The 25,845-nt window shown below is 38.0% G+C and overlaps 1 protein-coding gene across 4 annotated transcripts in view; it reads right to left on the bottom strand.

Annotated features, from left to right (window-relative positions):
- Positions 1–25,845, bottom strand: part of Epb41l4a (erythrocyte membrane protein band 4.1 like 4A) — a gene marked incomplete at its 5' end in the record, with an annotated part of 221,021 nt that overhangs the window by 76,374 nt on the left and 118,802 nt on the right. For all 4 annotated transcript variants that reach the window (XM_005382155.2, XM_005382157.2, XM_005382156.2 and 1 more), the window contains 7 exon segments: positions 2,871–2,948; positions 3,715–3,806; positions 15,091–15,154; positions 15,710–15,798; positions 18,067–18,154; positions 20,213–20,333; positions 21,509–21,606. In XM_005382155.2, coding sequence (XP_005382212.1) covers positions 2,871–2,948; positions 3,715–3,806; positions 15,091–15,154; positions 15,710–15,798; positions 18,067–18,154; positions 20,213–20,333; positions 21,509–21,606 — 630 coding nt within the window.

Raw genomic sequence — 25,845 nt, 5'->3', positions numbered from 1 at the left:
ATTGTCCAGTATCATTTAGCAAACCCTAAAATGCAGGAGGGAGTGAAGAGCAGAATTCTGTCTTCCTCCACCACATACATACACACGCATAACCACAAAGTGCTCATACATAGCACATACACACAGAGACACCTACTCAGTCACATTTACACATTTACACACTGCAGCTCCTCGGGATGCTGTTCTTTCCGCCCATGCTCTAAATGCCTGTGGGATGAATGAGGAGGTCGCCTATCTCCCAGAGCTCTGCTTTCATTCCAAGATATCTCCAGACTGTCTCATAAAAAAGATAGGCACCTGATGCTGGTTCAAGGCTGGCTGTTTGCTACCTTTTGACAAGACACGGTCTACGCCTTTAATGACCATCCAGCAATCAGAGACCTAAGTTCTTCAAGGGCGTTGTAAAGTTAGAGCTTCCTACACTCAGATGTGTAGATTTGTGTTTCATTAAGATTTACTAGGCACTTAACATCAGCCACAAAATTAGAACAGATTTAGCAGAGCCTCCAATTCTGCAAAGGTTACCTTTAATTAGTTTCTTGGAAGAAATGATATTTAATATGCAAAATCCAATAACTACCTAATAATAATTCCCAGTAGCCACAACATTTGCATTTCAATAAATTTGAGAAATCAGGTATGGCTAAATCTGTGGAATTCAACTACAGCACATGTTAAACTGCATAATTATAATTTTAATAGTGTAAACACTAAGACAGATGCTTTTCAGTGGCTCCTTTCAACGATAAGGAGATAGCTTTACACATTTTTTTTACAACTCCAACAGTGTTTTATGCCACAAGAGAAAGAACAGCCCAAATACTGGCTATTAGCTTCTTAATATGAAAGTAAATAATTTTTCCTTGAATTCCTCACTATTACATCACTAAGAAAGAACCCTGAAAACTAGAAAGTCAAATATTTAAACATCAACAAATACCTTCATACAAAAACCAAGGATATCTATAATAGGATAACACAAGTTTTTTTTAATCACTAAATGAACAAACATTCCATTGAATAACATGTACAGATGAATTCTCTGAACATTCTCTGAACATTCTTACTGATTTGTCTTTCATCTCATTTAAGAATCACAAAGGGTGTTATGAAGAAAGAGGAATTCTATGTGCACCCGTGTTTATAGCAGCACAATTTGTAATAGCTAAATCATGGAAACAACCCAGATGCCCATCCACTGAGGAATGGATAAAAAAGATGTGGTATTTTTATACAATGGAGTATTACTCAGCTATAAAGAAAGATAAACTTGAGGCTTTTACAGGTAAATGGACAAAACTAGAGACAATACTCATAACTAAAATAAATCAGACCTGCATGTGTAAACACAATATTGTCTCACTAGTGTGAGAACCTGAAAGAGTGAATAAAAACTAGGAGGTACAACAGATATTGTGAAAGTTAAGGAAACTCATCAAAAGGAAAGAACAACTGGGATGAGGGAAAAGAGAAAGGAAAGAAGGGGAAAATTACGTATATATATATATACACTGGATAGCTAACATAGTTGTACTACTGACTTCTATTGCTTTATTGAAAGGAACAGTTAATGTTTAATTGATCAATCTTACATCTATATTTGTTTACCTGAGTAACCAATTTGAAGATATCAATAGGTAATACAACAACCATTGTTAATTTCCTATCACCTTGTCTGAAATTCTGTATTACTTGTATTGTTTTTGTGTTACTTTGTAAATATGTGTGTTTGTTAATATGTTTTCATTCTTTTATCTTTAAAATAAAAGAAAGAGGAATTCAAATCTGGCACACTGCTAACCTGTATATGCTTGGTTCAGATTTTAAATCTCCTATGGAAGCATTTTGCTCAGTGATGTCTCCAATGGAATAGACAAACCAGCGTCCCTTCCACCAGTGGCATTTCTGCACCCTGCTTGCTTTTACAAGGCCTGAGGACCTGTCTCACAGCCTGAATGACGCTGTGGCTCTTTGAAGACGGAGGTGGCTAGAGCTCACTCTTTGTGTCTCTGGGCCCCTAACACCAGGCCTTGCACATCACATGTCTCTCACTGAACAGAATGAATTGAAACAAAAATTCTTCTTCTCAAAATATAGCACTCACTCCTACTTTTGATAGAAACAGACACAAGCATCTGCCCAACTATGTGATAACCAGGTTTTTTTCCCCAAACAGCTAATTGTCTGAGGGCTAAAAATATAGGCTGCTGCATTAGACCATAAGAGTATCAATTCTACTTCACTGCTTCATAGCTAGTTACCTTGAAGTGACTTGGGATCTCTGAGCCTCAGTTTGCTCATGTATTAATGGACATAATGTTACAGAAGAATATGAGGAATAAAAAGGACAAAAATGGAAAATATTTAGCAAACTAATGGCATTTAGTAACTGCTCAATAAAATGAAAATATAACTATCATTACTCTATAAAGGGTTAATCCATGTATGTATAGTAATTCTGTGGTGCAAAAGCATCTTTTGGGTTAGTACAATATAAGGGATATATTGTGTTACATAGGTCAACTAAGTGTCCTAAGAACACAATCAGCTACTATTCAGAGTATTTTCTGCCTATAATCACAGAACATAATTAGAAATTATAATCACATCAAATGAAATTCTGAAAGCAACAAGCCCTACTATGTTCTAAACGTTCCACATTTAACTAAGCTAATGCAGGCATTAATAAGGTTAAATCTGAAAAACCATATTTGTTGAGAAAGGAAGTTTTAATAAACCTTTATGCTTACAAAGACATATACACTGAGGGAAAAAAGATTAAATCACGTACTTCACTGTGCATCTATGTAGGCAGCTGAATGAAGTATTTATTTACATGTACATACCCTAAGGGAAAAAATGTCACTTACCTGTATCGGTGTTTATAACTTAGGGATCCAAACTTGCTGAGTTTCCTAGACAATGAATTTGATTCAGTTTCTGGCATTCTAATTGATTTTAAAAAGAAAAGCAAAGACTCATAAACAGATATTCATATAACATTTGAACATAAAGTTATAGAGAAAACAAGTTATATGCCGCAACACTGCTTCACAGAGGTAAGCTCGTAACAGGAGCACTGCGTAGTTTCTGGCACCCTATGAATAATTTCTCGGGATATGACACCTTGCTATTCCTTCTCGTGCTCTTCCTCTGGCTCCTCTTGTCCTCTAAATGCAAGGAGGACCCAGAGCTCGGTCTTTGGCTTTTTGCTTTGTGCCCTTCTTCATCGTTTCCACAAGTAACTTCATCCAGGCCTTCTGTCTTAAACCTCTGCTACAGTTATATCACCCACCTTCAGCTTGCTGGTGAGCCCTGTATGACCAATACATCTCACTTCACCTTACTACATCTTCACTTAGGTAGATCACAGGTATTTCAAATTTAGTATGTCCACAAAAGAGCACTTCATTTCTCACAATACCACACAGATACAAAATCTGCACTTTTTACATAAAACTAAAAAGAATTACCCCATCATTTTCCATGTATGAGCAAAAATGATGTATCTGTATATATATACGTACATGTACATCTCTGTGTATATGCACGTGTATGTATGTATTAACAAAATCCAGAGAACTAAGGCAACACAAATTAATAAAAGGGAAACACATCTAAATTCCTGTTTGTAGACAGAACAGATTCTTGTTATAAAAACAAGTGCCCTTTTCACGTGTTAGAACAATGAACAAAACTTTCCCAATAACATACCTAAAAAATGTATGATGTTCTACGCTGCATTTCCAGAGATGCTTGCAAGCAGTTTTACTCCGAGCTTCAAAAAAGAATGAAGTTTCATTGCACTGAGAGAGAAAGACAGGAGAGAATGATGAATCACCAGCCCTAACACTCTTCAGCTGGGTAACAGAAATCTAAGAAAGAAAGATTATTAACATATAAAACAAAAAATAAGTATTTCTTGATGACTATTTTTGGATGGTAGCATTAAAATTGCCTTCTAATAATTAAAATCACAAAAAGTAAGTTCTGTTTAAATTTTTATGCAATCTTCATTATCTTCTTTGCTCCTGGACTGTGCAAAATCCAGTAAATGGCAAAAATCCCCTACCATCAATAGCTACTGATCCATGAAAAATATTTGGCTCTGTGAATATCACTCCCCCAAAAAGGAGATGCGCATACATTTAGTCCGTAAGTGTGTTATTTTCAGGACTGTATAGGTCAAAGAATCTCAAGAGAAAGCACAGGGAGTGACCACCACCGCAGTATAATCTTGGCAAATAAGTAACAACTCTGATTCTGCATCGCTATTGGGTAAATCAAACTACTTAATCTGATAAATGTAAGAAGTCACATTATAGGTATACATTAAAATTTAGGCATTATTTTAATCTAGTAGCTTTTCATTCTTTACTATATTTAATATTTGAGAAATTAAGGACACATGAACATTAATCCTAATTTTGCACAAGATACTATTTGCAACAATAAAAAAAAGGAGTAAAATACAATACGAGTGCTGTGGTAATAAACCAGAAGTTCTGTGAAGTTATATAATTGCTAGCATAATTTCAAGTTTAAAAACCAAACTCAAGTCTCAAGTAATGGCTGTGGAATGAGGTTCTTATGGACTCATAAACACAAAATTGTCAGTGCAGAGGACCAATTGAATTGATTTGTCCCCCACTTTTACTAAGGACAGAACATTTATACACATGAAATTCCTCCCAAATCCAAATGGAATGATACTGCTTAACTTAGGAGTTTACTGGTAAAATGAAAGGACATGATTGGAATAAAGCCCTTAGAACAAGGGTAAGTAAGAAATTTAGGTTTCTTAGGATTCTCAGGCTTTTGACTTGGGCGCTACTACTAACATGTAGTTAAGTAAAAAAATTGGGAATCTGGATGGTGAGGAAATGGACACTAAGTTCAGGTTTCGATATTTTGATTTTGAGATACCCGTGGAAAGCGGGCAGTGAGCACTCAGATCAGAGCTCAGGGGAGCAGTCACATCCGTGGACAGGCAGCTCCCTGGAGAGCGAACAAGACAGCTCAGGAAGAGAGTGCAGAATATTAATGGTAGTGTCACAGGAGAGACGCTCGGGAAGGCGCGGCAAGGGGGTCCAAGTGAAGCAGGAGACAGTAGTGTCAGGCTGCGTGACACAGGGCAAGTCTCAAGTGACCCAGAAAGGTCAAACTGGGTTTGAAAGGAGGTTACCACATTTCACGGGGAGAACTCTCGGTGACTTCTGTGAGAAGGGGTAGGGATCACACAATTAGAGATGAGGAAGAAGAGTGAGTGAATTCAGAAGGCGTTTCTCTTAAAAGAAAAGAACCCGGGGCTGAAGGGGCGGAGTGCTGGGGAGGGTGCACAGGACACCACAAAACTCTCTTGGGGGCAGGGTGGGAAAGCCCAGGCTCCTGTCAGGAGGTGGGAGTGCTTAGACAGGAATTTCTTTTTCTTCTATTTTTCTTTTTAGAAGATATAGAGCATATACAAAAGCCAAACATTACCTAGGTGAGCTCACAATGACAACTCAGTCTCACTCCTACAACTGTCCCCAATTCCCTTCTCCAAAAGCTACCAGTATTTCTATCATAAAGGGTGAGTAATTATCCTAAAATATAACACACAGGTCATTCATTTTTAAATGAGCTTGCTCAGGACTGCACTGTCAGGTAAGTTGTTAAGACAAAGGAAGCCAGCGCAGGCTGCCCACCACCCGCTTCCTCAGCACAAACACAGAGGAACCTGGCCAAGTCCCTGCGCCTTTAACAACAGAACCCCTGAGCACAACGGGGCATACAGGGCACCAGTACCTACAAGAAATGGCAGCTGGGACAACTTCCCTGTGATGCAGACACTTCCACAATTTAGCAGAAACATCCACTAGTAAGGTATACTTTAAGTATCTAAGTCAAAATGTCAAGAACTTTTTCAGTTACATGTATTGCAAATTCCAGAAGTGAAAAAGAAATTAAAGACTTAATTTTAAGTCTTAAAGTATTCAGACTTAAAAATAAAATATTATCTCCTCCAAATCTCAAACTTTTCTTAGGCTGGTTTTCATTTTACCCTTCACATTAATGTCTGTATGATTTTACTTTTCAAGTAGAAACCTGGTCACAGGGTATCTAACTCTTAATATACTTTTTAACCACCATGATGAAATGAAATGATAAAAGGCTTGTTTAAATCCAACCAGAATTGAGTTTTTCTCAGGTTTATTAAAAGAACAAGAGTCTCCCAACAGGCCTCCTAATTATTTCTGCCATGCAAGTATGAACTCATTCTCCATTTAAAGAGAGCTTTAAAACAAGCTGCCTATCTTTTATCCCACTATTGGCAGAATGATCCAAATACCAAACGGAGGGTTAACATAATTCAAATGGGAGCCAGGTATTCTGAATAAATTCTATGTACTTCTGCCACATACAGTGACTGCTGGCATGGATGAGTTGGACAGCATTTCAAAGGTCTTTTTCCACCATTTCCCTACTTATTAAACCTTTTCCAAATAGCTAAGGCCAATTAGTGCACTTCCACTCACTCATACAGAGATGAGCAGCTGCTTCATTAAAGAAGTTCATTCTGAGCTAATGCTAAAATATCTTATCCAATGCTTGCTTTTGCAAGATTACCCAAGCATCTTTATAGCTTTGGTCATTTCATGCCAGAAGGAAAGCTATGGTCTTAATCTATTTCTTTTTATTTTACCAACTGCCTGAATTATTTATTTTATAAACAAATCAAGCTTACGTCACTTGTATACTCAGATACAATGTGTATTTAATTGTTCTTTGGGTCTCTGTTCAAAATAGCCTCACATCCTGGATCCCTTCATTTGCAAGAACTCAGGACCTGTACCATGCTGACAAATTTCCAAATCCCTATTCTCCTTGGGCTCGTAATCCATCTCTTCTGTCTGCATCTCTCCCAGTGAGCTTAAAGAAATAGATCGGCTCTGCTTAGCTCCTACGTGTACTGAGGTTACTGAGCGAATCACTGAAGAGCTCACCCACACCGCAAGCAGCAGAGCCACTTAGCCCAGCTTCACCACCTCTCCCAAGCCTATGTTCTTGGCAGAAGACCCTCCCTGCCACACACAGTTCTGTACTGGTTTCTCTGTGTATCTGTTTTGGAAAATAGCCACGGCTTGACAGCCTACCTTCCTCAGGTTCCAGAAATCATGGCAACAAACATCTTCTCAATCCTATTATTAGACACTTATATCATGTCCAAGATCAACAGAAATAACCCAACGTATACTGTTAGGTCTATAATACTTAAGAGCAAAAGCGATTAGTGTTTGTAACAATGGTTAAGACGCAACCATCACATAAATACCTAATGACCTGCGGTGAGGAGGGGGGCTTCCTACCAGTGCTCCACCAGACAAGGGGGAGGACTACAAGTATGAAGATTACAAGTCTAAAGTACTGTCAGATTTTGTACATTAAAAATATAGTGTAGATGATAGATTAGATAGACAGATGATAGATACATAGATAGATAGCAGCAGATAGACACACATGTTCTTGGTAATTGTTACTTCACACACAAAGGGAAAAACAATCAGAGGCCTGATAATAAATGGTTAAAATAACTTTCTTCTTAATTACTGCTAAGGTAAAGGAGGGCACATGATGAAACTAGGGGAAACAAAAGTTACCCTTCAGCTGGAAACAGACACAAAAGAGATACTATAAAATTTTGAAAAAACTGTATCTTTGAATAATTACATTTTTAAAAATTGAAGCTGGGACCCATTTGGGAATGCCCTGTCTCTCAGGAGCTATTCCTATCCCCAGTCCCCATTCCTTTTCTACAATAAATTTTCCTACTCTCAAAAAAATCAAACCTTACTCTTAAATGGGCATGGTGTTTGTTTTATGGTTCTCCTCATAATTCTCACTGCTCTTTTTTCTAGGCATTCTGAGTTCAAATGCAGAGTAAGCCCAGATTTAAAAAAAAAACTTATTACTTGGAACAGAAAGTCAGGAGGAAACATGAAAACACTGAGTATGTATTATCTTATCTGCTCAAGCTTTATCTTTATATAATGCTCCCCAAAGAATGGTTCTTACAGCACCCTTACAGCGTGGCTTAAACGGGCTGCAAGGTCAGAAAAGCAGGAGGAGCACTGGGTTAAGTACTCAAACTTTGTAATGTGCTAATGTGCGCTGTCAGTTGGCCACTAGCTGGCAAATTATTGGGTGGGCTTCCTAGTTAGTTTGAGCAAATAACTCACTTCAGTATAATTTCAAAACCATTATAGTCAGATTATTCTGCTTCCTATTTGAAGGAATTCACTGAAACAAACCTGGAAATCCAGATGGTTTACTTCTGACATTGCTTTCACTCTATCTTTTCCTCCTCTGCTCTTTAGAGAAACTGCAGTATTTCCAAAATGTCAACATTCCTCTCTTGTATGTGCATACTGATAGAATTTTTGTTTTTATTATAATTAATTTATTGCTTCTCGGCCTTTTGGCTAAGATCAAGTGTAGTATTATAATTAATTTTACTCTCAGTTTTATAAATGTTAAAAAATAATATACTGACAATACCATTTAGCTTATTAAAATGAAGGAATACCTGCTAGGATCTGATATTCCTATATTAAATTTTTTATGATAGAATTTTTACTACTTCTGAACAAATGGCCTCTGTGTTTTAATGACAGAGAAACTCAACAAAATATTCCAGCAAGTGAAGCAAAGGAAAATCCATGGGCCTAGGAGACCTGGGCTTCACTTCTGGACCTGGGACAAGCTATCCAACAGTCCCCTGCTATGCAAACCTTCACGGTCTCTGGGGATGTAACACCAAGACAGTGCCAACCTAGAGACATGGACTGGGTACCTATCACCTGCCCAACTTTAGACTTGGTCTTCAGCCTCACAACTCTACCTGACAAAGCTGTCATCCTCACTCTACAGACAGTGAAAATATAGGTGAAGTGGTCCGATGATTTGTCCAAAGTTAGTTGAGTGGTAATGTTGGGTTTAAACCATGTTATTTAATCACAAGTCTAGTAGTTCCCCATTGAATCTGAATGATTTCAACCAAATATTCCAAAATATTTGGCGTCAGGATCCAAATATTATGAAGAAAACCATACTTAGAAGTGGTAGGGAGAAATATTAAATCTACAGTTCCAATACTTCCACGTTCTGTGAGTGAACATGCAAAATGGTATGGCTGTAGAAGGAGATGGGGTGGGGAGGTAGATAAGGCAATACCAAACAAAACCACACACGCACTTACCTTTGTCCAAACAGCCCCATTTCTAGGAACCTGCCCCATAGATAACACTCCAAAAATACAGAAATGGACAAAGTTACTGAATGAAAGAAAATTCTTCAGTGCAAAACAGTGAAAACTACCTAAGTATTTAAGCATAAGCAATTGCTTGAGTAAGGGATGGGACAGATACTCAACAGAGAACTCTGTACAAAAGAATTAGAAAGTTCTTAATGAACTGATACACAAGGTGTGGTCAAAACATATGGTGAACAGTTAAGTTTTAAAAATGTTATTACAGTAAAAGACACATTGCCATGAATCCCCCTCATGAGATGCCCCCTCGCTTTGAACACACTTATCCCATCATTCGTCCTACTTTCTGAAGCAGTTCTGGAAATCCTCTTTCACAAGTGTCTTCCGTTGTATTGTCATAGCTGCCTTGGTATCCTGAAACAATTTAAAGCACTTATCTTTTGTGGTCATTTTAACTTTGGGGAAGAACTAGAAGTCATACAGTGCCAGATCCAGTGAATAAAGTGGATGAGGACACACTGCGATGTTTTTACAAGCCTGCCTTTCTTCTAGATGGCATCTGGCAGCAGAATTCACTGTATTTTTTTATCATACCTCAAAAAAGACACTCACAAAAGGGAACTTGCAGAACTGCTCAAAAAGTGACAAGAACAGTAGGATAGCTCAAAGACGGGGTGGGGGTATTTTCAGGGGTATTAGTGACAATGTGTCTTAGTGTGATTTTTAAAATTTAAACATAAACTGTATATTTTGATCACCTCTCATAAGAATGACTTTTTTGGGAAAAAAAAAAAAACAGAAACGTAGCACAAAAAAAGAGTACAAGTAGAAAACAGTTAAGTTTAATGCCTACAAAGGATGAGGAAATAGGTCCAAAGGAATATGAGAGTTAGTGATACTTTTGAGTATGCCTTTTTGTATAGCACTGACTTTGGGAAATATGTTGATCTTCTATGTACTCAAAATATGACATTAAACAAGTAAGAATGTGAAGCAGAAGAAACCATACCGAAAATGAAATGAAACAAAGTAAACCTAATTAGATTTCAAGTGAATACCTAACCACAGTAATGAGGAAGGAAGAAAGGAATGAAGAGAGGGAGGGGGACCAGTCCAAGTAAATTTTGAACACAGCACAGCACAAACCCTGTCTTGGCAAGATAGTGTATGTGGGTGAGAAAACTGCAAACAATTTTTGTGGTTTGGCCAAACTAATTCTGAAACTATTTGATGTGTATTTTAGAACCAAGCAAATGAGTAAATGTACTGTTGTTGTTGGGAGCCAAGGTTATCATAGACAAAGAAAGGATATAAATATGAAATACAGGAAGGCTAGGAAAAACCCTGTGGGTAGAAGGCGGTATGGTTCTAATATGTGTATGCTTACATGCACACACATATGAATTATGTGTATTACACAGGCACAGATTCCCTAGCTCTGACAATGTCAGGAAGCAAGCCCGTCCCAGTACAACAACCACAGCTAGCACCACATCTTGACCATATTTGCCCTGAAAGTGGTGGGACAGATATACAATTCTCCTGAAACATCATTTTATACCAAAAGGAAAAAAGTACGCAAGGAATGATGGGGGCAGGTCCAAACGGCACAAGGTATCAGAGTGAAGGGGCTCTTATTAATTAAATCTAAGACGATCTGAACAGCAAAACAGTAGATACAGTAATATAAACCAATGAAAAACAAAGATTAATAAGTTCATGTCACTAATAGACTAATAAATCAAAAGGAGAGAAAAGGGGGTCTTGCTTAGAGCTGAAGGCTGATAAATGAGGCTGAAAAATCCAGCATTTTCTAATTTTCAAAATAAAAGACTGGACCAGACAAAAATCCTCAATAAATGCTAACTTTACCAGGAATTTTGAAAAGAAGAAAGGTATTTTCATTGTTTTAATGTATATATCTCACCACTGGCCCCTCCTACCTTCAAGGAGAAAAAAAGACCTGAACCAGGAATTACATAGTGAGCCAACCAGGTAATACCATGGCTAGGAGATCAAACTTAACAACCAATGGGGGACAACTGGCCATCACATGCCTGAGACAAACACAACTTCCCTGATGCAGTTTTATTGCTGGGGCATAAAGCCATCCCAATCACAAAGAAATGGCAGAAAAATATAAAATGAAATGTTTCCTGTTTTAAAATAATACAACTATATTCTTTGAAAAAGCCAATGTCATAAAAGACAAAGAAATGCTATGAAAATGTTCCCGATGAAAAGAATCTGACTGTACTCTATACTCCTAGGGGAAAATGCCACAAAGCATATTACTACATCATTCAACAAAATTGGTGTATAGAAGGTAGATGATAAAAGTACAATATCAATATAAATTTATTAAGATGATAACTGCACTGTGGCTACATCAAAATATATCCTTATTTTGGGGAAATATGCACTGAAATCTTTCGAGTCTGTGACATATGTAGCTTTCTTTTACACTTTTCAGAAAAGAATCATATGAGAAGAGAGAAAAGTACACACATTAAGGAAATGAAATAAAATACAGCTCTAGGTAACAGTAGATGAACACAGTCTTTGTAATATTTTAATTTTTACCACTCTGTAAATTGGGAATTATTAAATATAGCTTTATATATATTTAAATATATAATTTAAACATTATATTTAAATCTTCTTATAGATTTAAATATATATATTTCTCATATCTATGGTGTCAGTGAAAATGTAAAGGAATGCCCTGCTTGTATAAGCAGGCCTCTTGAGCTTGTTGACAAACAGTGACAATTCCTGGCCACTTTCACTTCCTGTGTACTCTAAAGAGGGCCCAAAGTTCCTGCCACATGGGTCTAATTACTCATAGCCAGAGTTGCCAAGAGCCTATCTGTCCCACATCCTGTCACACTGAGTTAAGTTTAGCCAAGGTTAGTTTCAAGATAAATAAAAGAAATCACACACATGACACGTTAGGAATTGTCAGGAACTGTATTCTTTCTGTTCCTGACTGCAATCATTGTCTATTGCAAACATGCAATAATAAAAACATTTTTTAAATAATTGAGCAATGTGGCTACATCTGAGGTAAACATAAAATTCAGTAGCTTTCACTTCTAGCAAAACAACAGTTAGAAAATATAATAGGAAGAAAAGAATGCATCTACAACAGCAGTAAGTAAATAAATAAATAAATAAAAGCACAAAACTAAAACCTGAACACCAAGGAGCCAAATCTGGATAAATATAATGAAGAAAGAAAAATTCTTATGATATATTAAGCTAACAGTTCTATTTGTTTGTTTGTTTCTCATTTACTACTCTCCTTAAAATAAAACAAAACTGGGGCTGGGGATTTAGCTCAGCGGCAAAGCGCCTGCCTGGCAAGCGCAAGGTCGTGAGTTCGGTTCCCGGTACTGGAGAAAAACCAAAAAAATAAAACAAAAACACAAAAAATAAAACAAAACTACATGGGGATGACCTATACATGTGTGTATTTTATACACTCACATTAATGGGTAAAATCTGAAAGCAATTGTATCAAAATATTAACAATTACTTGTGAATCTTAGGATAATAAATATTAGTTTTCTTTTTAGAAGAGTATTTTCTAGACATTCTACCAACACCAGGCTAAATCTTTATATCAAAGGTTACTTCTTTTGAGGTTTTATTTAAACTACGACACCTATTTGGAAATTTAAATAATGCATGAACGTCTAAGTTTGGCCTAAAATCACTGAACACACTAAGGTAAGTCTCTTTGACCAGAGCAGCAGACCAGAAAACCAGCACAATAAGCATATCAACCATTTTTCAAGCTCAGTGTGATTACTGTTCCAGGTGATGGGCTTTAAGGAGCTTTTTAATTCAATCTGTGATTACAGTTGGGCCTCCATAATAATCAACTTAATTCCACAATTATGTAAATCACTGTCTCACAGAGTCGCCCTGGTGGAGAAAGAAAAAAAAAATCCCTGCAAGCAAAAACACTCAGGAAATAGAATGTCTAGGTTAAATTAATGTGCTATTAAGAACAATTTTAAAAATCTCTTTGATTCAAGCCTGGACGTTCAGTGACCTGCTTTGCCACCTTACTAAAGATCACCGATGCCAGGTTTAATGACCTAGCAGTGCAAAATGCTTCTGGCTTCTCCAAACATCCATTCCCTCTCAAAGATGAGAGGGACAGGGACTGGGTAGAGTCCCTAGGAAACCAGACTGCATTATGGAGACTACAATCAAAAAATAACAAAATGATTACTAGTTCTGCTGGTGCTATTTCTGCCTTAGGATACAGAAGTCTAAGGAGCTAGAATTTACCAAATATTTACCCTGAAACAGCAGAATACATTTGAAAGTGCTGTATAAGTGACATAAAAGTCTTTCCCCAAAGGGCAGCACTCACCAAAACAACTTCGGTACAAGGATAAAGAATACTCTGAATAACAATAATGCTTCTATGAAAAGTCTTATTTTATCATATTCTGCTAAAAAAACTAGAAACATTAGTTTCAGTGTTTAACAGACTTTATTCCTTGCAGTATTAAATAAGTCATATGAACTCAAGGATAGGAAAGAAACAACAAAACCCTACTTTTTAAATGATTTTAATTCAGTTTTACATTTGCACATCTTTTAAGACTGGTAAGTCAATAAGGAACTGAAGAACACAGATTTTCTCCAAACAATATCATTAAGAACTGCTAAGACTTCTTAGACCTTCATTTCTTTAAAATCTGGAACTTCCCTTCCTTCAAAGTTCAAATTCATTTTAAAACACAATTCTAACTTGGTAGTACACATTCTTAGCAATCATTTCATTGGTCATTTGAGTGATATGTATTCAGTACCTACTATGTGTGAGGTGCTCTACCAAATAGCCATATTCCAACCACAGTGGCAGTCCACTGTTCCTACACCTCCACAGGCAAACATACAAGCACTGATTTATCCTTAAGCCTTTATAACACCAAGAAAGTCAATTCAATGCCATTCATATTTAGTTTTTGTTCCACATAAAGTTAGTATCAAAAGAAAAAGAATTGGGGCTGGGGATTTAGCTCAGAGGCAAAGCGCCTGCCTGGCAAGCGCAAGGTCGTGAGTTCGGTTCCTGGTACTGGAGAAAAACCAAAAAAAAAAGAAAGAAAGAAAAAGAATTGACTCTCCTATATCACATTTTCACTAATTTATGCTACAAGAATTATCCTAATAGCACTTCAAGGTAGCATTACTTTCACAGGTAGATCAAAAGGAAGCATTCACATCCTTGCCTTTTCTAACCAGTTTCCTGCAAGCTGCCTGTCAAGGCATGAAGACGCAGTCAGGCTCTGACAAATACTGTGCTCGCTACCCAGCTGCTGCCAAGAAGCCAGGAAGGCCAGCATTTCAGCACCCTCACCCTCCATTCTCCTTTGAAAGGGTTCAGAATTTCATTTAGTCTATCAGGCTCAAACAGGAAACAGCGAAAGTGTAACTTCCAATGGGTTGTTTAACTTTAGAGCAAAATTAGGACACGTTTCTGCAGTATGCAAGACACACCTTTCCGAGTCTGTGAATCCTACTTTCACAGAGCGTGCTGAAAAGCAAATTGCAGTAGTAACAATAATCGCCTCCTATTCTCTCCTCGGCCCTAGAAAGGTTTGCTTTCCTTTGCTTAAACCAAAATGACATTGTCCCGTTACCATCTCATTCATTTCTACTCATTTCCCTTTCCCTTCCTTGAAAATTTGTGCACATGAGTTAATTACCTGGGTTCCACGAGGCTGCAGCTGAAGAAAACATGACAGATTTATCACAATGTCTTTAAGCTATAATAGAGCAGAAAAGACACCTTAGGCTAAGTGCTCACAAAAACTTACATCTTTTCCCAGTACTCTGAGTTCAAATTGAGTCTCCTTGAAATGAACCTTCGTAATTCGAGGCCTGAAAAATAAAGCAGATGGTGCTGTGTTTCAGAATTAGTCTTTCAGAAATTCAGAGAAGTACCCAGTGAAAAAAGATTGGTTAACATAGGCTGTTTTTAATACTTCTGCAGTGGCAACTTAGTTCCCTTGGACATAATTCTCTTTCTCCTGTGTTTCTTCACTAACTGCACAAAACAGCTTGGCATCCCCAAGTCCTAATAGTGCCACCTTCCCAGATGTAAATAGGGCCATAGGCTCCCAAATCCCTCTAGTCCTTTCCCAGGAAGAGTTAATTAAAAATCCGAGCAGTCCTCAACCCACGAGTCCACACTGGAGAGAGCAGAAAATTCTACAACAGTTTCCATAGAGAAGGGAGTCCAGAACCACGGCACCACTGAAATTTCCAGAGAAATATATCCTAAGGTGCACTGAGGGAACACACACACTAGCTTGTTTGCCAACTATTTAAAATGTATGTTTTCTTTTCCTTCATGCTTTCACTGACACAAGAGCTCCATAAAATCTAGTGCTTAAAGTGTATAACTTTAATACTCTGTTCTCCGGTTATACCTACCAGAAATACTTCCCCACTTGTTTTTTATTCTTGTAGACAACAACACCAACCGGAGTTAATCCTAAGAAGTATTCAGACTTGTTTTCTCCCTGCAAAAACAAACAAATGCCTAACTCCATGAATTTATTCACATAAAAGCTGTTTATTAAACTCTAACTGGTCCTACAAATACACAGTAATTTGTTGTAACAACATTGGATTTAGTTTTTTGAAAGACATGAGCATAAAAAGCTAGTCAAGCCATGATAGTAGCTAACTTCATGCTTATTTTTTCCAAAGTTCTTGAGAAAATTTGTCTATCTAACGTTCATTCCCATTTGCACTTTAAATTCAGTGAGAGGTACCTGGATTACCAATTTGACCACTGACTGATTTACTCAAAGTTGCTTAAACAATGGTACTTAGCTTAACTCTAGCTGCATATTAACCAGAGTCACCTAAGCAGCTTAAAATTACTGAAGATTGAGTGCTACTGAAACCAGTTAAATCAGGATCTCATGAAAAGGTCTGAAATCAGAAACACACAAGGAGCCCAAGTGCTCTTCCTGTGTAGCCAAGACTTGAGAACCACCGCTTTCTATCAAAGGTACTTTCATGTGCCTCCCTGATGTGGATAATCAAAATGCCCATATCACCACCACCACAACCCTCATCAGAATGTTTGGGCAGCTGCCAACAGACACTTGAATTTTCTGAGATCTAACATGTCCCTTCCTTCCTCCTCTTAGAATCCTAAGACTACGACAAAATTTAAAAATACAATCTCTTCTGGTAAAGACTAGAAAATCCTTATTTCAAGGCAATGAAAAATCTAAACTAAGACAACGGGATCCTGAAATGAAAAAGCCACAGAGTGAGCACCAAGAACAGACACAGAGCTGTCTAACAGCTTGCAAAGCTATATTCCCAGGGACATAGAACAACTGATATACTTTGGAAGAACAGCGGCTGTTGACCACTTTTAGCTCTAGAAGTTCAATATTAAAGGAATGTGTGGAAGATTCTAACAAATTTAACTCATTTCAAGTAAATTCCTTCCAACAACTAAAAATTGTGAATTAGAACATTACAGAAGCAAAACCACTCCATAGAAGGTTCTCTCTACCAGTTTCCTGTAGAATATCTTTTAAACCTAAAAGGTTAACACAACTAGCATGGCTAGGAGGGAAAAAGACAATGGTGCCACCAAGGTTTAGTGGTTTCCTAAAGTGCAGTACACATCTAGTGACCGAGATTGGAATCTGTGTATTGGGGAACTATTACTTCCCCCAAATCTGTAATTTTACAACTACATTTATAGGGATGCTTCTAATTCTCCACAATCATATCACATTGTTTCTTTTTTCAGAAAAGCCTGACCAGCAAAAGACATATTACAAAATGAGTGTATGAATGAGTGATTCACATTAGAGAAAGTTTTAGCCGAGCATAGTGGCGCTATAATCCCAGCACTCGGGAGGCTGAGGCAGGAGGATTGTTGTGAGTTCGAGACCAGCCTGGGCTACAAAGTGAGCTCAAGGCCGGCCTGAACTGCAAAAAGACAAAAAAAAAAAAAAATTAGAGAAAGTTTTATCAGCATTCCTTAAAAACAGTTCCCTGATTCAAAAAGTCTACATATACTCTCTAGCAATTCATTTCCTAAAAGGCATAAATCACTTGGCTCATTTCCTCAAATAATCGAATGTGACTTTTGCTAACTACACTCAGAAAATCAAAAGCAATGGCAGAATAATCAATTGGTAGCCTAAGAAAAATGACTCCAGGCTAAGACCTCCCTCCAGAACACTCAAGAGCAGATCCAGTGTAACTGTTCACTGACCATGTTTGGCAAGATTTAATCAGCCACCAAACAAATCTGCAAAAAGACTCCTATTGCAATAACTGTAGTGGGTGGTAACCCTTCTACCGGCTGAACCTGCATGTCCAGCACAAAACTACCTATCACTGCACCTGGACTACTGCCTAACATCTGCTCTATCCAGCAAGTTAACTCATGTTTTTCAGCCATAAAAATTATTTTTGGAAAATCCTCCTGTTTTCTGTCTAATGCGATCTATTACAAACCAATTTTAAATTGTTTTGACGTTTAGCTAAGCCCTTTGGAGCTGCTATCCAGATTGTGTTTTCAAGCCCAGTTAATTGTTTTCTACACATGGAAATACTATCACAGACTTCTATGCAAAGCTCATTAGGGTTTAATCCATGCAAGAGCTGCTTTGTGCTCAAAAACCACAGATGAAAAAGCATCATCTACTTACTAAGAAAGAGGAATGCAGCTTTCCTTTGGGAGTTTCCGTGACTTTTTAAGAAAAATGTCATCAGCTTAAAATATTTTGTGTTAATTAAATGTTACTCACATAGACAGGATGGAGGTCAACGCCATACATCTCCAGGGATTTGGCAGTCCGCAAGTAATTCAGCTCAGCTTCAGAAGGAGCCTGACCCCTATGCCCAGAATAAAGACAAAGAGCCTTACTTTACAGATAGCTACTGCACTTATGGGGGATGTAAACTATCTGCACTATCTTCAGTGGACAATAAATAATCCTTTTTACTAATGCAAAACTAAGTCCCTATATTTCAAGAAAGCCTTTCTCTTCTTGGTGACAAAATTTTGTACACCCAAGTGATGCTTACATTAGGTTAATTTCAGTTACCAAATCTATTCTTGATCATTATATCCTATCTCATTATATCCTATCTTCAGTGCCTTAGCACATATTAAAACTTTTCGTTTTCAATCTCCCCCCAAGAGGCTATTGAGGACATAAGCACTTAAATTAAAAAGCATACACTTTGCAAAGAGTGAAGTGTCTCCATGCACCAGTAGCTCTACATCAGAAGCAAAAGGAACTAGCACAGTGGTGGGCAGAAGAGTGGAACAAGGCCCCCAACACCCAGTGGTCACATCAACATCTCCAAAGCATAGGTGCAGTTCGGAAATACATTAGTAACCTAAAATTTGTAATAGCGCCTTTTATTTTCTTAATACTATAGAAATCTTCACTGGTTATAACATATAGAAAAGAGTATCCATTCCTAATGACGGGGTACATCTGTTAGAAATGAATTGAGGGATGGGGTGTATTTTAATGGTTAACAAAAGGAGTTGTAAATTTGTATAAATTAAGAAATCCTGGGGCTGGGGATTTAGCTCAGTGGCACAGCGCCTGCTTGGCAAGCATAAGGTTGTGAGTTCAATTCCCAGTACCAGAAAACAAACAAACAAACAAACAAACAAAAAAAAGGAATCCTGCTCTGAGGCACTCCCTCATTTCCATCATGGCATACTGAAAAGCCAGAAATATAGCCTACTTGTAAGATGCGTGAAGAACACTCATCACAAATTAGACACAAGAAAGCTACCAAACTTTGATCATGCTTTCTTCCTAGTAAAAACACTCAGACTACACTGTTACACAAAACATATAAGAGGGCTTCTACCTAAAGCTCCAAAGTAATTTCAAAACACAACTGCACTTTGAAACTCCTAGCAAAATTAGTATTCTCAGAATGTGCCAAACATGCTGCCCTCCATAATATTATACCCATCAGTCTCTTAGCATCCACTTCAGCACAACCTGAAAATGAAGGACTCTATAATCAGCTGGAGAGCATTCTACTGCATGCTAATACAAGACAGAGAGGCTGTTCTCTGATTGCCATTCAGCAGTCGACTTCTGCATCTCCTCACTCACACAGATCCTTTAGGCAAACACTTCTGTCGAGCAAATTAATTCTACAATTTTTTCCTTTAACTATAATAGATCTGAAATCAAGTATATTCAAGGGGGAATGCTACATAAGAAGCAAGAAAGCAAAGTTAGTCAGTATAGAGGATTTAACCAAAATAACTATAATTAAATTATAACTTCAAGGTTCCGGGCTATTAGTTGAAAATTCTACTAGGAGCACATCTATTCTCAGAAGTGTGTGTGGTGTTAATGTAATGCTCTCCGAGGCTCCACACCAGTGTCACTGTGATCTCCGAATTGGCTGCTGTAGCCTGAATAGACTCTGTTTCTAACTGTGATGGATTTATATACTTAACACAGAGCAAATCTAAAATACATTAAGGCACTTATGGCTATTTTTAATAGCAAAAAATAATATGTATAGTTTTAAAATTTTTTCACAGGATACAAGTAAGTAAAAAAAAGATTGCAAAACAGTACTCACAGATTGCTCCCACTTATATAAAATCATAGGACAACTATATACTACCTATACAAAACAAATTTTCTCTATGGAAAATTATATGCACAGAAGAGTCGAGAGGCCAGTAACCAAAAATATGCTTGTTTTAAGTGCTTCCTCCTTTACACTTTTTTCAAATTGCGGGAGTTTTCAAAGAGCATTTTAGTGTTATGCCCGGTAAACTACAGAAGGAAAAAGCTGGAATGTTCAAGACACAGGTGAAGAATTGATTCTTCCAGAAACTTTGTTTAACTGTCAAGAGCCTAGGATGATGACTGATTACGCCATGGCAGACAGGACTCCTACATTAGAGTTTTATGGATCCGTTCTATGGCTTCTTCAAGTTCCTCCTTCTGATCAGGAACAAACCGGTACTCTGACACGTATCCCGCAATGTGCTTGTATGGGTCATAATCTCCAAGTTCCGCTGAGGAAAAGAAAAGAAATTGTAATTTTATTCTATTTTAAGAAAGTATTATAAAATACAGGAATAAAGTATCTCTATCATGTTTGAGCATTTTTTCTTCAAATGCTTTATTAGTAAATTTATACAATTCCTGAATAATTTTACTATTGTAACTTTGACTACATAGTGATGGTATAAACAAAGCCTTGACTTAAAATGCAAATTTCTTATTTCTGCATTCCCAAAGACTCTAATTACACCATTTTCATTTCAATCAATCTTATCAGTTCACATGAAATAAAATGCCATAGACAGAATTAGGGTAAGTAATAGAAAAGCTGAAGTTGACCCCAATAATTCCTCTTTGACAATGACACAAACAGTATGTGATTTTAAACATCCATGACCCCAGCAACGGTCATGGCAATAACCCAGTACTGCAATACCTGATTACAGTTTACAAAAGGAACACAAGGAAACCAGAAAACTCACCACATTACTCCTATAAAACGTTCGCCCCTGTATTAATCTACCTTCCAACCCCTAACCCAGAATATATACTTGATACTTTTGACATTTTATATATACAAATTTGATTCTACAGGTGCCACAAGGGCAAAGCCCATGCTGTCTCATGTTGCTCAAGCCCAGCTTGATTTGTAAAGGTCCTCAATGATTATTAGAAATAACCTCACCGTGAGTCTCCGAAAAGGCAAAACAACCCAGAGCCATGCCACATGGCCGCCATACTGATGCGAAGAGCTGATGACATGCACCGTGCAGCGAATGTGTGCCACACTGAACTCAGGTTGGCACTGGACCACGTGGAGTCTTCACAACAGCTACCCAGAAGCAACGTGACCTCTGAGACCAAACCACCTGGCCAGAAGCGGCAGCGGGGTATAGAATCACTGAACTCTGGGAAGAGCTTTTTAGATCCTTCACTTACTTGAGAATCAATGCTATGCTGGCAAGGAAAACTCCACACAACCTACCACAAGAGAAGCGCACCTGGCTCCATTATTACCTCTTCTGTTAGGACACTGCTGAAAATGTGAACTGTGATGGAATTCACTTTTGTTCTTCTTTAAAAAATGTCATTTGGTAAAAGAGCTTAGAATATAAACTTGCATACAAAGAACATTAGGAGCGCTTCGCAGGCATTTGTGAAGCAAGTACACTTGAGTGGAACCTACACTGGACGGCGTATGCTCCCAGCTGAGCAGCAATGTTGACAGAGCAGGGCAGCCGGCCCTGAAGGACGTCTTGCTTCACCTGCAAGAAAAACTGATATCTAAAAGAGAAATGGAGAAGAGAGATTAACAATCTCTTACACTACTCAAACTCGAACTTACAGGCCTGATCAGCAAGGTCAACACTAATGACCGGGGATGGGATGGAAACCAAGCCACACTCTACCCTTCTGTGAGGGCTGCCGTGTGGGGAGGGACAAGACTGTCTGAAGGCCCCACTGACACAGCACAGACTTGCGGCTCAAGGTCAACAGCCTGGCTTGCATCCCAGCTCTGCTACTCACGACACCGCCATGGTGGGCAGCTGCCCATCCTCACCAACAGCTAGGATGTAAGACTGGGAGGGTGACGGTCCCTCCTCAGGGGGAGAGTCACAGCTGGATAGAAAGCACTGGCCATTTCACTGCTGCCCCTGCCACTGCACTGACTACAAAACGCTCTTACTGGGAGGAACAAATCACAAGCACCCCGCCTATTTTACAGGTGTTATCTGCAAGGCCCAAAATTACGTGTACAGACAAAAAAGTCATTGTAGTATAATTCTGTCAATCCTCCCACTTATTAAGACTCTGCTCATTATCCACAGCCTTGCTCATTCCACATTGCCACAAGAAAATCTGTTATAATTACAGTGCCAAGAACTGTTCTAAACATTGTAAATATTGTAACTCACCTTAAGTAGTTTACGTACAACCACTTACGCAAAACTTTAAAGATGAGGTTGGTACTATTACCTCTGTTCTGTAGATAAAGAAACTGATAGACCTGGAAGGGAAAAGTAGCTTGCCCAAGATCTGGTAACTAGTTTAAGGGTAGATCCAGAACTGGCATCCAAGCAATCTGATCCTAAAACTCTCAAGCAGAATGCTACAGAACTTTGACACACTTTTTGTTTTTTTCTTTTTCAGTTTTTCTGCCTGTGGGCTGAGAGGTCTGAACCAACACAATGACTCACCCACCACTCACACACATGCACACACACACGTGCACACATTTCAAGCTTTTTGTGATTTCACTCCCTTTGCAAGGTGATTCTTGCTGTCACCAGGAGGGGTGGAGAAAAGCAAAAAACGAATTATAAAAATCTGCTGTGATAAATCCTGCTTTTCCAACTGCCCACAACCTAAATCCTTCCCGAGGGAATCCAAATGTTAGATGGTACACCAATTACTGTCAAAAGACTGATATTAACTTTGACTGCAACAACAGGCTTTAGCAAAAACCTGCTTAATGCCCCATGCTTTCCCACTACCCATTTCAGGAAACAGTACTACAATACTATTCTCAAATGTGCGTGTCAGGGAAATCTGGGGGTGCTCGTCCTCTGGCCAACCCTGGTGTCCACCCTCCATCACCAAACACATGTGATTGGAAAGCAATGCACGTCTCACCATCCCCTAGTTTGGGTCACTGTCCTTCAGACTTCTAAAAACCTTTCAACCAGCCTTCCTTCCAATCTTCCTAGGAGGTAAATGGGATTCAGGTGGTAAATAGGATCATGTCATGTTTTGATTAGAAATATTTTAAGACTTCCCTGGACCTTGAGGATAAAGCTCCTAAGACAGCTGGTAAGATCTCCGCTTACTGCATGGTGCAAATCTCCTGCCACAGATCGAGGATCACCTTCACTCCCTAATTTGTACTCATCTTTCCAACCCTATTCAACACTTTCCATTCCCTGACTGCTCACCCAAGATAGCAAATCTACTTTTTAACGATAGTTTGTGTTCCTCTTGGATGGAAAAACAAGGGTAAAACAATATTAGAATTTAAGTACTAAAGTTTATAAACTAGAGACACTGGCTAGAGTTACCTCTGGTTGCTGAAAACTTACGTGTGCTACAGCCTATGTCTCTATAGCACCTTTGGTTGTCTAGTCCTTAAGTTCAGTTTCTTAAGAAATGGGTCACAGGTGCTATTTATCTTCTTCTATTAAGACTTTTATAACATTTGACTAGATAATCAAAACCCCAGCCAAGGACAAAAACAGAAGAACCGAATCCCACAGGCACTTGCTCTGAAGACAAAGGACAACAGAAACAGGGAGAGAGAAAAACAAAAATACACCTGTCCACATAAAGGCAAGCAGATACAAAGTAACAGTAACCATGTCCCACCGGCCTATCTAGAGCTCAGCACATGCTAGAGCTCACTAAATAGCTGATCTGGTAGACGGGTATACAGATGAAAAAGAGCTAAATGGAAGCAAAAAAACTGATTTGCAATTTTTGAGGAATACAAGGAGAAAAAGGATATCTCTTCTAACTTTCCTGAGCAGTGTACCTTTTACAGTTACCAGAGATCCTTAAGAAACTGAATAATGCAAGCATACTAGTTTTAATTAAGAATATGATTATTTGTGCTATTCTATTTGATCCATATAGACAAATTTATGATAAAGATCACACATTTGCTCTGTTTTTTGAGACAGGGTCTTGCTGCATAGTCCAGGCTGGCCTCAAGCTCACCATCCTCCCATCTTACTTTCCCAAGCTATTTGTAATTTATTTTGTCTATTTTATGGACAAAATAGATTGAAAGTCACTGGGTCTTTCCTTCTGTGTCATTCTGATTAAAGTTATGAATGACTGCCTCTTTGTCTATCTCTCATTGTAATTAGGGTAAACCTATATCCAATTTGCCTTGGACAGCTCCATCTAGTTTAAGCCTATTACAGAGGTAAGATTATTAACAACTCTGCTCATCATTCTTTAAAACGTCAACATTCGGACAACAAATTATACTGTGACCCTCGTTATACTGCTAAATTAAGGTGATCTGTTTAACAAGGAAGTTTCCAGAACACATTACGTTGCAAAGCAGAGGCTTCATAAAGCAACGTCTGGTTCCTTTCTTAAGGAGATTAATATGTTGATGCACACATGCTGTCTCCCAAGCTAGATCATGAGGATGGGGAGAAGCTTGCGATCTTCCACCCATTCCAATTTAAAACATCAGCACAACACGAATGACAGATTGGAAACGCTGGCCTCACAGTTTTCCATTTATTTGGTATTCATTAGAAGAAGCTGAACTGAAACCAAGAAGAACAAGTTGTTGAGGACCCGCACCACTGCACAGTCCTTCAAAGTTCACAAATGTCTTTTGTGTCTCTAATGGCAGGTGACCCTCACCTCCGCTCTGGGGTAGATAAGGACCTAAGGACCGTTACCTTCACTGACAAGAGACGACAACTCAGGAAAGACATATAGAAGGATGTCATTGAGCTGGTAAAGAAGCTAAATCAAGCTAGCTTCACCCAGGAGAGAGTATGGTTTACAAAAAGAATGGTAATAGTGACAAGTGACTTGATGTCAATCTCCAACAAAATGTTATAATGTATTACAAAAACTAGAAACATCAAATACAGTACCTCTCTTTAGAATCTTAAAAAAGTCATCAGTGAGTCATTTGGAAATAACACTTTCCTTATAGAAAGAGTTGTTAGATACATAGAAGTTCAGCAAAATGCCAATGGCATCACAGGTAGGGACGCCAGCAGGGCAGCTGACAGATTCTCTCTTCATCCGCATTGATACTGGACCTCTCCCTGACCACTGTCTGCACAGGGAACACATAGTTCCAGAATGAAAAGGAGCGAGTGAATGTGGTCTTGACGTGCACGTTCCGGAAATGTAGGCTAGAGGGCAGTACGAAGATGATTCACAGTTACATGAACCCCTACACTCAGAAAGTTCTGACTTAAACCTACCTGGAAGACCCATCTCAGGCCTCCATGATGGTCTTTACACAATTTTTTAATCAATAACTTGAAAAATATAAAATTTTTATAAATATTTTATATATTTATATATTTTATATATTTGTTTTGCCATTTATTTGCATTTTATATATTTTTATATTTGTATACATAAATTTTTGTGATTTATTTCCATTTTATAAATTTTTTTCCATTTTCACTATACTTACCATCTATGAAATACTGAGACTTTCTGCATTATGGTAGGTACTTTGGATATATTATTGTATTTATGCCTCCAGGCGTCTTTTTAAAGAAATACTATAATTCTATCTACTATATAGATGACAAAATTGAGATTAAAAAGTTATGTGATCTTCTCAGAATTGCCCAGCTAGAGTGACAGATCAAGGACATAAACCTCAGCTGTCTGATTCTAAAGCCTATCACCTTAACTGATCCGCATAGGACACAGAGGTATAAATAACATAATACACGGAAGGATATAAAAATATTTGCATTAAAATTGAAGAAAAATTAATGAATCTCATGAGGACACAAATTATTTAAAGGACTAATG

This window comes from Chinchilla lanigera, unplaced genomic scaffold, assembly GCF_000276665.1.
Source record: "Chinchilla lanigera isolate Chin_1 unplaced genomic scaffold, ChiLan1.0 scaffold00017, whole genome shotgun sequence".
NCBI lineage: Eukaryota > Metazoa > Chordata > Mammalia > Rodentia > Chinchillidae > Chinchilla > Chinchilla lanigera.
The sequence above is the reverse complement of the archived record's forward strand: the minus strand, read 5'-3'. Positions and strand labels throughout refer to the sequence as shown.